Source organism: Haliaeetus leucocephalus, unplaced genomic scaffold, assembly GCF_000737465.1.
Source record: "Haliaeetus leucocephalus isolate CR32 unplaced genomic scaffold, Haliaeetus_leucocephalus-4.0 Scaffold180, whole genome shotgun sequence".
Classification (NCBI taxonomy): domain Eukaryota; kingdom Metazoa; phylum Chordata; class Aves; order Accipitriformes; family Accipitridae; genus Haliaeetus; species Haliaeetus leucocephalus.
In genome coordinates, this window is record NW_010972616.1 from 64,662 (window position 1) to 78,399 (window position 13,738).

Here is a 13,738-nt window from a genome sequence, read left to right on the forward strand (position 1 = left end):
CTCCCCATCTTCCCTGTAGGCCCCCTTTAGGTACTGGAAGGCTGCTATAAGGTCTCCCCGGAGCCTTCTCTTCTCCAGGCTGAACAACCCCAACTCTCTCAGCCTGTCCTCGTAGGGGAGGTGCTCCAGACCCCTGATCATCTTTGTGGCCCTCCTCTGAACCCACTCGAGCAGACCCATGTCCTTCTTATGCTGGGAGGCCCCAGAGCTGGACGTAGTACTCCAGGTGGGGTCTCACGAGAACAGAGTAGAGGGGGAGAATCGCCTCCCTCGACCTGCTGCCACACTTATTTTGATGCAGCCCAGAATGCAATTGGCTTTCTGGTCTGCTAACACACCTTACTGGCTCATACTCAGTTTTTCATCCACTAATACCCACAAGTCCTTCTCCTCAGGGCTGCTCTCAATCCACTCATCACTTGGGACTGCCCCAATCCATGTGCAAGACCTTACACTTGGGCTTGCTGAACTTCATGAGGTTCGCACAGGCCCACCTCTCAAGCCTGTCAGGTCCTTCTGGATGGCATCCCTTCCCTCCAGTGTGTCAACTGCACTGCACAGCTTGGTGTCATTGGCAAACTCGCTGAGCGTGCAGTCATACTGGATGAAAAGGCTGGAAAGGCCCTTGCTTTGGAATAGCAGTTTAAAAGTGGACAAATGCCAAACATGGACAAGTCTGCAATATTTACAGCTTTACATTACTTCTTTGCTCACAAAGAGTGCTCACAATAGACACAAACTTACCATTAACCTTTAAAAAACGTAGCCATTACGCCCAGCATAAAAAACTACCCACCCTTCAATCTTCCCTCTCGCACTTGCCATTTTTTCATATTCTTCTGGCAACCTCTCACTGCCACTGAAGTCTAGTTTGTTTTTTCTATGAGGGATTTATCTCCAGCTAATAGGTTACACAAATAAGCAGTGACAGGTGTAACAAAGTGATGCAGCTGATACAGCTCCCTGTGCACCATGTGTCTCACCCTGTGCCACTCAAGAGGCAACCCAAATCCTGACGAAGCTATACAGGTTCACGGCCCAATGGTGTGCAACTGTGACCCCTCACAGCTTTTCAGAAGGTCCACTGGAGAAGGGGAGGGCAAAGGCAAACAGAAATTATTGCTCTGTTTCCTTTGAACAGGGAAGAGCTTGGCAGAAAAATGTTTAAAATCAAATAAAACCCTATGCACCCACACTGAGGCACTCAAGATACTGCAGTTCCTTCCCCAATTTAAAAGGGAAATGACTACTGTTGAAGACACATACTAACTGTGTTATGTTATTCATTTAATGGCAACTGACACATGTGGTTTATTGTTCAATTATTCCAGGTTTGCCAATGCTAGTAATTGTGCAATACCTTTCAATAATTTCTTGCCCTGCTGGTGGGTTACTCCTCTCGTTGGCACATCTGAGGCATAACCTCAGTTGGTTAAATGAAATATATTTGCTTTACTCAGTATTCAAGATGCCATCCACAGCTGTTAAATTAATGGTCTGGCTCTCCCAGGTAAATAAGCCATGTGAGGCAGCTGATCCCAGAGCTCACACTGTATTGTACATGCATCCACAGTCCAGTAACAAGCTCCAACGCAGAAGCAGCTAGACTTCATTGAACACCTTGGCAACCACCCAAGAGCACCAAGGAAGGACCTTCAAAAACATCTTTCATTAATGAACATGTGCAGGTAAGATGAACAACCTGCTCCTAGAATTGCTACCATCTTCCCACTGCCTGTGAGCAAGACTGTGTGGTTCTCTCTACATGCCCAAGGTTTTTACTTGTGGCTTGGCAGGGATTAGAAGTAGTGGTCATTGTTTCTTTTCACCTTGCACTAGGGACTGTATGGAAAAAACTGTGTGTGTGTGTGTGTGTGTTAGATATATTCATATATGCATACACTTATATATGTTCATATATAAAGGATTACATATATACATTTATTTATGGACACATTCACTTAGAAGAGGTGATACACAAAGGAATAAACTAGCAGGAACATCCTGAAATTCAGCAAGCACCAACTCACAGTCCTGCACCTGGCAACAGACAGGGACCAGAGGGGCTAGGGATCAGCTCCTGGGGACAGCCTTGGGCACTGGTGGGCACAAAGCTGAGCCAAGGCCAGACATGCACCAAGGCAGCAATGAGGGCCAGCAGTGCACCAGCAACATGAGCAGGACACAGCCACAAGAGCCAGGGGAAGGATCACCCCTCTACTCTGTGCTCACCAACACACCTGGAATACTGCTGTGAATGCAGGAGACAACAACAAAACTGGAACAAGTTCATGGGAGGCTACTGTGGCAGCAAGGCTGGAGCCCTTGCCCTGAGAGCAGAGGCTGTGGGACCACAGCTGGTTCATCTGTGAGAAGGGATGTCTTTGGGGGCATCCAACAGCACCTCTCACATTGACAGGAAAGGACTGAGGAGATGTAGCTGGGCTCTTGCATGGTGGGAGGCTGAGAGGCAGCGGGCACAAGCTGAAACATCAGACGTTCACATGGAGGTAAGGACAGCCCAAAAGTGTAGCCAAGGCCCAGAGATGTTGTGCTGTCTCCAGTCTTGGGGGTTTCAAACCCTGACTGTAAAGCCTTGGACAATGTAGTCCAAGTCCATGGCTGAGTCTGGTTTGGGGAGGGATGTGGACCTCTGAAGGTCCTTGACAGCCTGCACAAGTTGGTGATTCTATGGAATCAGCTAGAACAGGTTGTCTCCTTATCCTATCCTTATACTCTTCTGTCTCAAATTAAGGAATAAAAGCATGAATTAAAAAGGTGGAGCTCAAAATACAACAAAATATTATCAGTAATGAAGAAACTCACTTGAACTCCAGGCTGGTGTCAAAGCAGCAGTCTTCCAGTGCATCCAGGGACTTCATTAGAACTAAGTTCATCTGTTGACCAGGTACATCACTACAAAAAAAACCCCAAACAAACAAACAAAAATCCAAAACACAGCTCTGCTCTTCAAATCATATAGGATATTAAACCTCCTGCTAAGACTGAACATGCCAGTAAACAGAGTTCTTTTCTTGCTGTAACAGGTTCTCATACTAGTCTCTAAGCAATAACTGGTAATTTGCATCACATTCATATAAACATATTCATATACACATAATAAAAACATATTCAGACCTGAACTGGCAACCATTATTGCTACAACACCCAGAAAGAAACACAGCACCCAGGATTTGTAGAACATGCCTGACAGTAGGAGGAGGATAATGATAGAATATGATCTCAGCTAGACCTGTAACTATTTATAAGCTGAAAACTCATGACATTTTAAGATACTAGCCCCCTAAATCTCTCTCTCCATCTCTTTGCCTAACTTACTGATAACAAAAGAAGCATTTACATCTCACTCCAAAGATGTCATAGACGCTCCCCCCTTACATAACATGTACACAGTTTTCTTAATGAACAGGACATCTTTAATGCAAACTAACTCTATGATTTGATATTAGCTATATTCCTATAAGTTTTGCTGTCGTTGCAAGTCAATGCTTGGAAGAATGTGTGAAACTAAGCTTTGAAATTATGCAGGGCAGTGAAAGAGTAAAAACTGATATAATCTATAAGAAATTTTTAGATAAATTTATTAATTTCAACAGAACCTCGCCAAACAAACAAAAGCCAAAGACCCAAACCAAAGATTCACATACTCCGAAATACCAAGCTGATCTAATGTCCTTTTCTTTAAGAACCTTCTAAAGCTTGTGTGTAGCTCAGTTGTCACCACTCACTAATCATCCAGAGACAGTCCATCCCCAAATTATGTGGCTCAGTCAGAGGCAACAAGGCACCAAGACACCAAAGCATGAAGATTAGAACACAGCAATACTGCACAGTGTTTTAACAAAGGCAGGTGCAGCAGAAACATTAGCTTCCCTGAGCAAATTAACAACTGACAGCCAAATCTGTTTGATACCTGTGCTTGTGCATCAATTAAACATTTATTATGGGTATACTGGCAGACAGAATCCCTACCAGTCAAGAAGCTGGAGGAGTATAAAGCCAAACCTACTTCTTAATTTCTCTGGAATCATCGGAAATTTGCAATGGAGCCCAACCCTTCTGTAAAGGAGGCATTTTCTGCCAACTTCAGAACATCTCTTTGCTGTGAACACAGCTGTAACAGCATGCCTTAAAGACAGCCTGTTATGCTACTTCTGTTGTACCTCCATCCCCATATGTGTAATACAATGTAAGTGGATGCTATCCAGTGTCCAGAGCACCACTTAGAAAGGAACCAACGAAAACTGTGAAATATTTTACAATTAAGTCTCCTAGGGCAGCTAGTCCCCTTTAAAAGCATATGTGTCGCTCTTCTAGCTGACTGCTTTGCACACGTACCTTAGGATATTACAAAAATTAATCATTCATCCTGACAGAATGGCAAAATATCCAGGATAGCACTAGGGAAGTGGGTGGTGAAGACTATTAATAAAACACATCTTTCAAGAAATGTTGCAAAGCCCCTCGAGAATCATTTGCCTATGGCTTGTAAATACTTCAATTCCTCAAAAGTTAAGGCCACATGCAAGAAAAAGAAGGAAGTTATTTGCACCCCCACATTACATATGGTAATCCTTACCTGACTTTTTCTTCATACAAACGTGAGATAAACATCCCCAAACCAAGGCCCATGTGGATTTGAACAGCTTGAGACTCATCAGCATTTGGTTTCCCAGGTAACCTGTCAGTCAGCATATTCAGGACCTCCTCAATCTTCTCCTTGCATGATACAATGAAAACTGGCACCAGGAGAGACAAAGCAGTGGCTGCACAGGAACGAGCTATAATACCAGCAGTATTTTCACCTGAATAGGACTTCTAGAAAAACATAAACAAGAAATTTTTTCCATTCCTCTTGGGGGAGGGAAATAAAATTCCTTTCCAGATAATAACACTCAATACTTTAGGAATTTACAATACCTATACAGCAAAAAGCAGCACTGAAGTATTGCAGTCTGGCAATAAACAATATTTCATGTAATTGCCTATGGTAACTTTTCCATTTGCCTTACCTTGTAAGCGGCTTAAAACTACGGTAATTCAGCATATAATTTCTAAGTGTAAATAAGATTGTTAAGTATGAAACCGTAAACAAAGGATAAGACAGGATGCAACTAGAATTTAACAGCTAGTCTGCATATAAATACATTGGTCTCTCTTAGTTTTCACCTTCCTCATTAAAATACCCAGCAGTGTGATCAGAAGGGCAAAGAGAAACCAGCCGTGATGTTAATGTACTTCTGTAATTATAACACACCAAGAATTTAGTGAGTTGGAAAAAGCACTATCTTAAAAGCATCACACCTAAGATAACAAAATATCATGAGATCTTGCAAGATAACCAGTAAAGATTATCTTAAAAAAGAAAGATCCCTTACAAAGGTTTTTAATTCCTTTCCTTTTTGAAAGGTAAAACCCATACAGCTACCTCTACTTATAAAGCAATGGACTGATTGTAAGTAATAATGTATATTTATCAACTTCCACATGCAACTCTGAAAAGGAAAAAAAAATCCCATCAGGATGCAAGGCACTCTGCAAGACAGTGATTTCTACTGTGCGCCTTGGAATTTTACAAACATAAGATTTTTAAACTTATTCTTTTTTTTTTTAACAGAGTGGATTTTAAAAAGGAAACTTTGTCACATTGTTCCACCTCAAAACCACCTCTTTTAAACAGCATTATTTTTAAGGGCAGGAGTCACAGAACAATTTGGCAAGAACTGCTAGTGCCAACCAAGTAGTTGAATCTCCTTATGTCCAACCAGTCTAGCGTTATTTAACACTATATTTGATTTGGTGATCTATGTCAGTGATGACAGGGGTCACATGCCAGAGCTGACTCTGGTCCATCAGTAATTTTCAGCTTTTTGATGCTAATGTCTCACTACTAAATGCAGTTTATGAATGCAGTTAATGAATTTCCTGTTAGAAAATATTACGATACATTAGCAGGCTGGTATTTGGCCTTGTAGGATCCAAGTTCCCTTCTGCACCCATGACACAAAAAACCTCCAACCTGGTCATTTTGACCCCAGGTAGTTAAGGGTTAGCAATGCCTACTCCTTAAGGTCTATACTGAGCTTTCAGTCTGTCTCCAGGTCCTACTTAAGAACTGCCTAATACTTATAGGGCTTGAGAATTTCAGGCTGGTTATCACACTGCAAGCACATACGATACAACTTCCACTGGCCCTCAGGGATTCAAAGGTACAGTAAAATAAGAATCATTGGCTCCATAACTACTCGATTTTGGGAAAGCAGGCATTTCAGAACCCTAAGGAATGGTGTCAGAATCACTCAAGAGTTTGACAGTGTGGTCTGAGAAGAGTCTGTTCGTGTTACAAGGTTTTGTTTTGTACATATACACCGAATATTCTAGGTTTTGAAGGGGTTTTTTTGTTTTTAGAATTTCCTTCATTCATGTATCCTCATGTGTTGTTTACTACCATTTTGGTAATAAAGACAAACACTCAAGGCAAACCCAAATATAAACAGAAAACATGATGAAAGAAAAAGAACAAAAGCAAGAAAAGTTTTGATTCTCTTGTATTACAACTACTAAAGGGCAAACAGAACCAGGAAACTCCACACTAAGAACTCCAGGTATGAAATTCAGATATATTCTCTTGCCTTTAATACCACAATACATACCTGGTAGAACCATGTGAAGACTTGACCTTTAGGGTGATACCGGCTATTCACAATACTAAAAAGGGTCTCTGTGACCATAGAAATCCAGTGTTTTGTGGGAAGAAAATCAGATTCAGTCTGCAAAAATCAAACCAAATACTCACTGTTATTTTTTCTTAAATCAGGTCCTACCTGAACGGAAGGTCAGTGGCTGATGTTCCAGCTATGATCCATCAGGAATGAGATTATTTTGTCATCCTTATGTATGGTAAGTAGCATGATTTTACTTGCCAGTGCTGACCCTCCAGACACTGCTTTTGATCAGGTACTATTCAGTAAAAGCAAAAATGATGAGAAGAGAGGTTGGCTGGGTTTCAGTGTCCACTAGACCTCTATCTCATTTGTCAAAACCAACAAATAAATGTGTTAGTCATTATGTTTCTTGTGAAAAGGCGCCTACACACTTTGACTGCTTTTGTATAGATCACACAGCAGCAACCAGATGGCACTCACTGAGCAGGGTGAAATTTAAACTTCAAAATGTAAAGTACTTCACATCACTTTACCAGCCCCCCAAACATCTGGTCATATTGCTTCATTATATTCCACCAAGAGTAGAGAATCTCTTTCGCAGATTGACTCACCTCAGGCATCACTTCAGTGTCTGAGGAAAGGCTGCTTTCGTATTTGGCTACAGCAACTGCAAGACCAGTTAAGGCAAAAATAGAGTTTCCTTTCACCACTGGGCTGTCTCTGGACAGAAAAAGGTAAACGGTTAAAAAGCATAATAGAGATGCAGGCAACAAAACATGTACCTCAGTGTGGGAAAGTTATGCTACAGGTGGTCCAGGAGGGAAGGCCTTTGCACCTAGCAATTTTATTGGGCTGTCTTCTAGCTCAGCAAAATTCTACCACATTTCATCTTCAGGAATTAGAGAAACAATAGGGGAAAGAAGTGTTTCAGTCTTTTTTCTTGTTTGTCTGTTATATAAAGCCTAGCACACATAAAGTTGTATAAAATATGAAGCTTACTTCCACTATAATGAGGACTGCCACCCTGCAGAGCAAGTAGCGCTCACAGAAATGCATCATTTGTTCTTACCTAGTACCATCTCTACACAGGACAACAGAAAAAGCTCTTAAAACAGAGAATGCTAGGCAGGCAGGTGCCACTTCACTGCAACAGCCTGGAGATCTAGCAGAGCAGCCATCACTGAAATCTCAGCTTAAAAACAAGTTTTGAATTACTCCCCTATGCTATGAAAACATTAACACCATGGAAAATGACAGGTTTCAAAGCATACTAACTTCTACCACAGTGCAAACCTTTACTTTCAAGGAACTCAGGAAAAAAAAATCTGCTACCTACAAATAAGAGAAAGAAAATAACTCTGTTCAGTTTCATGAAAAGAGAGATGTTGATGTATCAGTCATTCTCAGAAAAAATGTATTGCAACGTAATTCTGCTGGAACTCTCTTAGCTGTTTTACAATAGCAGCTGAACAATTCAACTGTGCTAGACCACTTACAGTCTTACACTAGACCAGTACACAGTGTACTACACTTTTTGCATCAGTCTTCCATTTCTAAAAACTTCCTCAAATGTTGCTGTAAAAATATACCTACACTACAAATTCAGGCATTTGTTCCAGATCCAAAGCTCTCATTTTCACAATAAAAATATTTTCTGGATTTCTGGTTTGCTTTTTAAAATAAGACACACAGGTCTTAGTGGAATGTCACTGACCTCTCCTGTTTGGAGCACTGAAATTATTTCCTTCCAGGTAAGAGATACCTACAAATAATTACAACCAGGTGCTTTGTTAAGTTCTTTGAAATCTTCCCATATCTCTTGCCTTAAATAATTTCCTAATCTATGTATAGAACCTTTGTTGTTGTTGATCATCAGCTTCTAAAAGGTTACGTTTCATGATGTACCTCAAACAGAGAGAAACTTCTAAATCTACACTCTCATGAAAGCTGGATGCTTTCAGTTTAATGAAGGTAAAAATCATCATCCTAACAAAGCGAAGGAGGAAAAAGAACAGTGGCTTACTCTTTATTGAAAATATGGCGAAAACCGCCAGTATTTGCTTACAAGAAAGTCGGTAAACACAGGAAGTTCTAGAGATGCACAGGAAATCCTTCTGCTGTTACCAAAGAAAATTCACCACTCCCTCCCAAATTAGGCAATGCTTCTGCTTCGACTAGTTTTGCTAATGAACTTCTACAGCAAAAATCATAACTTTAATCCTGAGACACAGAACATGATATATTTAAAGTTTGTTATTTTGTTCCTCCTTTATTTATCTCTTTCTACTACCTTACCTTAACACAGGTATTTACTGAGTAGCTAAAATATCAAACAGATGTTCCAATTTCATCCCTCTTTAACTGACTCCTTCAAGATGGACCACCATGGAAGGAAATAGAACAGCTGGAAATATCTTAAATATCTGAACAATGGCAAGTTAAAAAAGGAAGAAGTCCAAATTTTTATGGAAAGTCTTAATTAAAATCACCAGAACTTAACTTGTGAAAGTATTTCAAACTAGTCTTCTACACATTTACAAGAACACCAATGTATTGGTATTGGTACAGTGAGATTTCACTGTAATTCTTTCACTGATGATATCTCTATGATTTAAGATTTTCTAAGTACTTGTTCTTATGAGGATTCACTCTTTCTGATGCTTTTGCTTAACCTTAAGCAAGCAGCCAATTTCATGTTAACCAAAGGCAAAGCATAACAGGAAGCTAGCGGCCAGTGGAGAGCAAAAGGAAGACGTCAAACCAATTTAGCAGCGTATGAAGGAAGGTTAAGATACTTACTGCTGCCTAAAAGCCATGTGCTAATTCTAATAGCAAATGAACAAGCCTGTCACAATCTGAAAACATGTAATTTCCTGCCTTTGGGGGCATCTGGGCACAAGAAAGACACCTTAACAGGAAGTGGGACAGTTCTGATGAGCCCATACTCCACTACAGACCAGCAAGCTTCTGGATAAATGAAGTTACTTGAGGCAAACAGTCTGCTAGTTAAAAAAAGAACAGATTAATAGTGCATATAGCATATCCAGGCTTTACCCAAAACATTAGGCATCAGCCTTTCTAATAGACACAGTCAGTGATAAAAATCTCAAAGCACAAAGTGGGGCAGAGTTCCTTTCCTGGACAGCATTTATGTGAAATCATGAAATTGGCAGATAATCAGTTGCAGAAAATACTATCTATCTTCTGCCAAAAAAGAGAACTCATTCTCATCTGTAATAAATTAGCAGTTCTTACTTGGAAGCACCTTTGATGACATCAGTCAACATATCTCTGACCCTGCAACAGAAAGAATTTACACCACGTTCATTATATTATAGCATGAACTCAGCTAATTTCCCCTTATGCCTTACACTTGTCCATTCTAGGTTAAAAATTATCTCATCTAGCTATCAGAAAATTTAGTGCAAATTAATCACAAGCATTAAAACTGTAAAGTGCTTACATACCAACATTTCTTCACGCTCGTGTGCACTACCAATGTTTTATAAAGGGCTCTTATTTGACTTCATACCACTTTTTGTAAAATGCAGGTTCATGCAATAGCCATAAACCTGTTCCTTGAGCTGTTAACACGTAAGTTTCCAGATCACTGTGCTATATCTTAGCATAATAAATGAGAATGTTTTGCAATGGACAACCATAACAATTTATTCAACATTTTCTATAATCCAGGAACCACTGTGGGCAGTTATGCTATTAGACAGAATAGTAACCAGAATCCATTTAAATGAAAGCCATAGGAGTAGTTACAATTTCTTACACATTACTGTAGCTGATTTATAATATGCTGCTTGTCTGCATTTGTTTAGTTTTGCATTCATATCAAGACAGAACCAGAGATGCAGTGAATTTATTATAATTATTATTATTTGGGTGAGGAAAGAGATCCTGTACACTACAACATCCAAGGCCATCCTGGCCATGACTGTCATCCTACAGAAAAAGCAGGCACCAAGCAATTAAGGGGGAACAGGAAAAGACATGAAAGCTAATACCGGGCTCCCAGTTCACTTACTGCTTTGATTTCTCTACTGTGTAAGGGAATTCTGTTCATTTTTGACACAGCTTACATTAACACTATTTAGGAAACACAGAGCAGAAATCAGTTCAGGAGAAATCTACAAAAGTAGCATTGCTACAGGCATTCTTCTCACCTGGAAAATGTTTTTTCCTTGTACCCTATCAAGAAAGGGATCGGGCAGAGCAACAACAGAAAACTGTGCTGCTACTACAACTGTAGAAGAGATTCTTCTACAATACTGCATCATTCTGGATCTTACTACGAAACCCTCGAATTTAGACTTAGCTGGAATAAAACAACAGACACAAATCTTGTATTCATGTTGAGTGGGACTTAGTAACACCTTTTTGACTGAAATGGGCAAAGGGCATTTTGGTTTTGCTTGTACATACTTTGCTCCCAATGCACTCATGAACAAGCACGGAAACAGATATTTATACTGTCCATGGATACATAGTTCCTTCTCTCCATGAAGCCTCCCACTTCCCACCTTGTCCCCCTGGCCACGCACATACAGGGCTAAATCCTGGCAGACTAAGACACTCCTCAGCTGACTGAAACAGAAGTAGTTGAGGATATGGACCAGGGTGTGCATCAGGTGTTTCGTCTTAAACAACATCCTTAGGCTCAACATTGCCAACTTACCATATGAACCAAGGTGTGTCTCAGTTCACTATGACATACATCATACCATCTCTTACATCTGTTTTATCAAGCCATTTTCAGTGAGACAGCTCACTTAGTGTCTACAAGTAAGTTTTACTCTTTGTATAATCCTTCTGCTTTAACATGACACAAAACAAATACAGTTTTCCATTCCTTCCAGTTGCTCACCCTACAAAATGTCAGACACTGTAAAGGGGAAGGTACCTGTGAACCCCTGCATATGGGAATCTTTACAGACAGTTACCCAGTAGTCTCTTTCTTCCTGCTCCCCTCCACTTGGTCACTGTACCTGGTATACGGGTTTTTTTCAGTAGTGCTCATACAGTCTTTAAACTTGCAAAACTAAAGGCTTTGAAGTCTTGCCCTCCTTTGCCCCCTCACTTGCCATTACAAGTGATGAGGAGCAGACGGGCAGTTCCTTACCACAGCCAGGCTGTAAATTGTTTGTACTGCACCTCTTCAGGATCCTCTTTTCCATGTTTTAACTGCATCTCCAGCTCTGCCTGCCTCCCCTGCAGAATTACAGAATAAGTCAGAAGTGGATCTCACATGACCAATCATCATAAGATTTCTTCAGAGAACACTTAGGTAATGGATGTAGCCTTTCACTTGAGGGCTACTTCATATATGAACTTGACTGCTTTTCATATGGGTTCCCACTGTAATACACAATATATTAAGTAAAAGAATTCGTAATTTTTTCTTCTGTGAGAGAAAAACAAGCTGCAGATGGCACAAACGGCCACAGATACTGAGACATCTCTCCTAGTCCATGCAAAGACACAAGTTCTCCTGAGAAGGGGTACAACAAGCAGGGAATGAGATTTAGAAACCTGCTAGCTAAAATGGATTCTAACAGCAAAACATCACTTTCTTGATTCACTACTTAAAGCAGAACTCCTTATTTTTTCCTTTCTATGACCCCAACCTCCCTGTGACCTCCTACAACAGTTCTTTCTATACCGTGAAGGAGATGATATGGCCTCTAACAATTATTATCTAAATACATTAAGCAGCTTTGCTTTAATATTCAGTCTTCAACCGAGAGACAACTACATCTCAACTTGTTTAGGTTGTCAGTTACTGTTCCTTGGTAGGTTATTAAGCCTTAAGTGAAAAATACAGGCACATAAGCTGTGTCTTTCAGGTACTGAACGCTTGTATTTTGGGTGTGCATAAAAACCTGAGAATACAAGAGTCAGTCCTGTAAATCCAGATGTCACTCAAAAGGTGACTCTCCACAGAGATTAAAGGATCATATACAATACACTGACTAAAGAGAAGGCTGCATAAAAACTATGCGAAAACCTATTGCAATTTGCCCAAACACATAAACATTGGTTTAAGTTCTGTACTAAATCAAGACCTATAGGATCATCATCAAGAAGGTGATTTCAGTCTCAAAAACATGCTGAATGCACAAATTGGCTTAAGTGCTTAAGCATGTGAGTAGATGTAATGAAAGACAAGAGGCCGTTCAGGTGTCCAAAGGGAAAAAAGTCCTCATGCAAGTGTTTTGGTGAACTGCACCCTATTAATGTCTGCCTCCAAACTGTGGAAATGATTACTAGCTGTTCAGAAATACTGAACTATGTAGTATCCAGACTATTCATACTGTAGTCTCTTTCGGCCATCGCAGATGAAATGTACTATAGAAGCGTGAGGAGTAAGTAAAGATATTAGGTCTCCACTGAGGGACTTCAGAAGCAACAAAAATAGGCTCTATTGCCCTGTAAAATGGCGTGAAATCATAGAGAGGTTTTCAGAAACAAGTCTCGTAAATACCAAGCTTCTCATGAAATCTTGCCTCAGATGGGAAGCAACTTAGGAAAGTAATTAAATGCACGCAATGATGGCCCCCTCTGTAGTTATGGCCTAAAATTACAATTTGAATAGCTGCTGCCTGCTTTGTAATGGGGCTTGCTCAGCTTAGAATCTGGTGTTTTGCTGATGGCCAAGATAAAATTTGCTTTGAAAATGTTAGAGACGCATATGTTTTGCTGCACAGCAAAACAAGGAACAGCCAAAGCTTCTAGAATTCACTCAGCAACCTGAGCTGCTCATGCTGAAAACAGCTGATGTGGCCTGGAAATACAAACAAATAAGCCCTTCTAGTAGCACAAAGAGAGCCTTCTAGAAGGCAGCTATTTGTTAGAAGTTTTTTAGATCATTCCTGTTGAACAACCAAATGACACTACATTGCCCTAGATAACAGCTCAGCTAACCTAACGAAAGAGAGGTTTTAAGATGTTTCCTAATCATTACATAGGGTGGAAAAATCAAAAGACGAGTCCCTCACAGTGTGACAGCAATGTAGGCTGGTTAACAGAAGTTCTATTTAATG

General features: G+C 40.3%; 1 protein-coding gene across 5 annotated transcripts in view; it reads right to left on the bottom strand.

The window, feature by feature from the left end:
* FOCAD (focadhesin) overlaps nt 1-13,738 on the bottom strand; it is a 129,680-nt gene that overhangs the window by 30,392 nt on the left and 85,550 nt on the right. For all 5 annotated transcript variants that reach the window (XR_774169.1, XM_010564448.1, XM_010564450.1 and 2 more), the window contains 6 exons: nt 11,818-11,906; nt 9,942-9,983; nt 7,298-7,406; nt 6,675-6,791; nt 4,601-4,839; nt 2,827-2,916 (listed from right to left, as the gene is read on the bottom strand). Coding sequence is in view for 4 of the 5 variants with exons in the window: in XM_010564448.1 (XP_010562750.1) it covers nt 2,827-2,916; nt 4,601-4,839; nt 6,675-6,791; nt 7,298-7,406; nt 9,942-9,983; nt 11,818-11,906 (686 nt within the window). In the remaining variant the exon portion in view is untranslated. The remainder of the gene's footprint in view (nt 1-2,826; nt 2,917-4,600; nt 4,840-6,674; nt 6,792-7,297; nt 7,407-9,941; nt 9,984-11,817; nt 11,907-13,738) is intronic.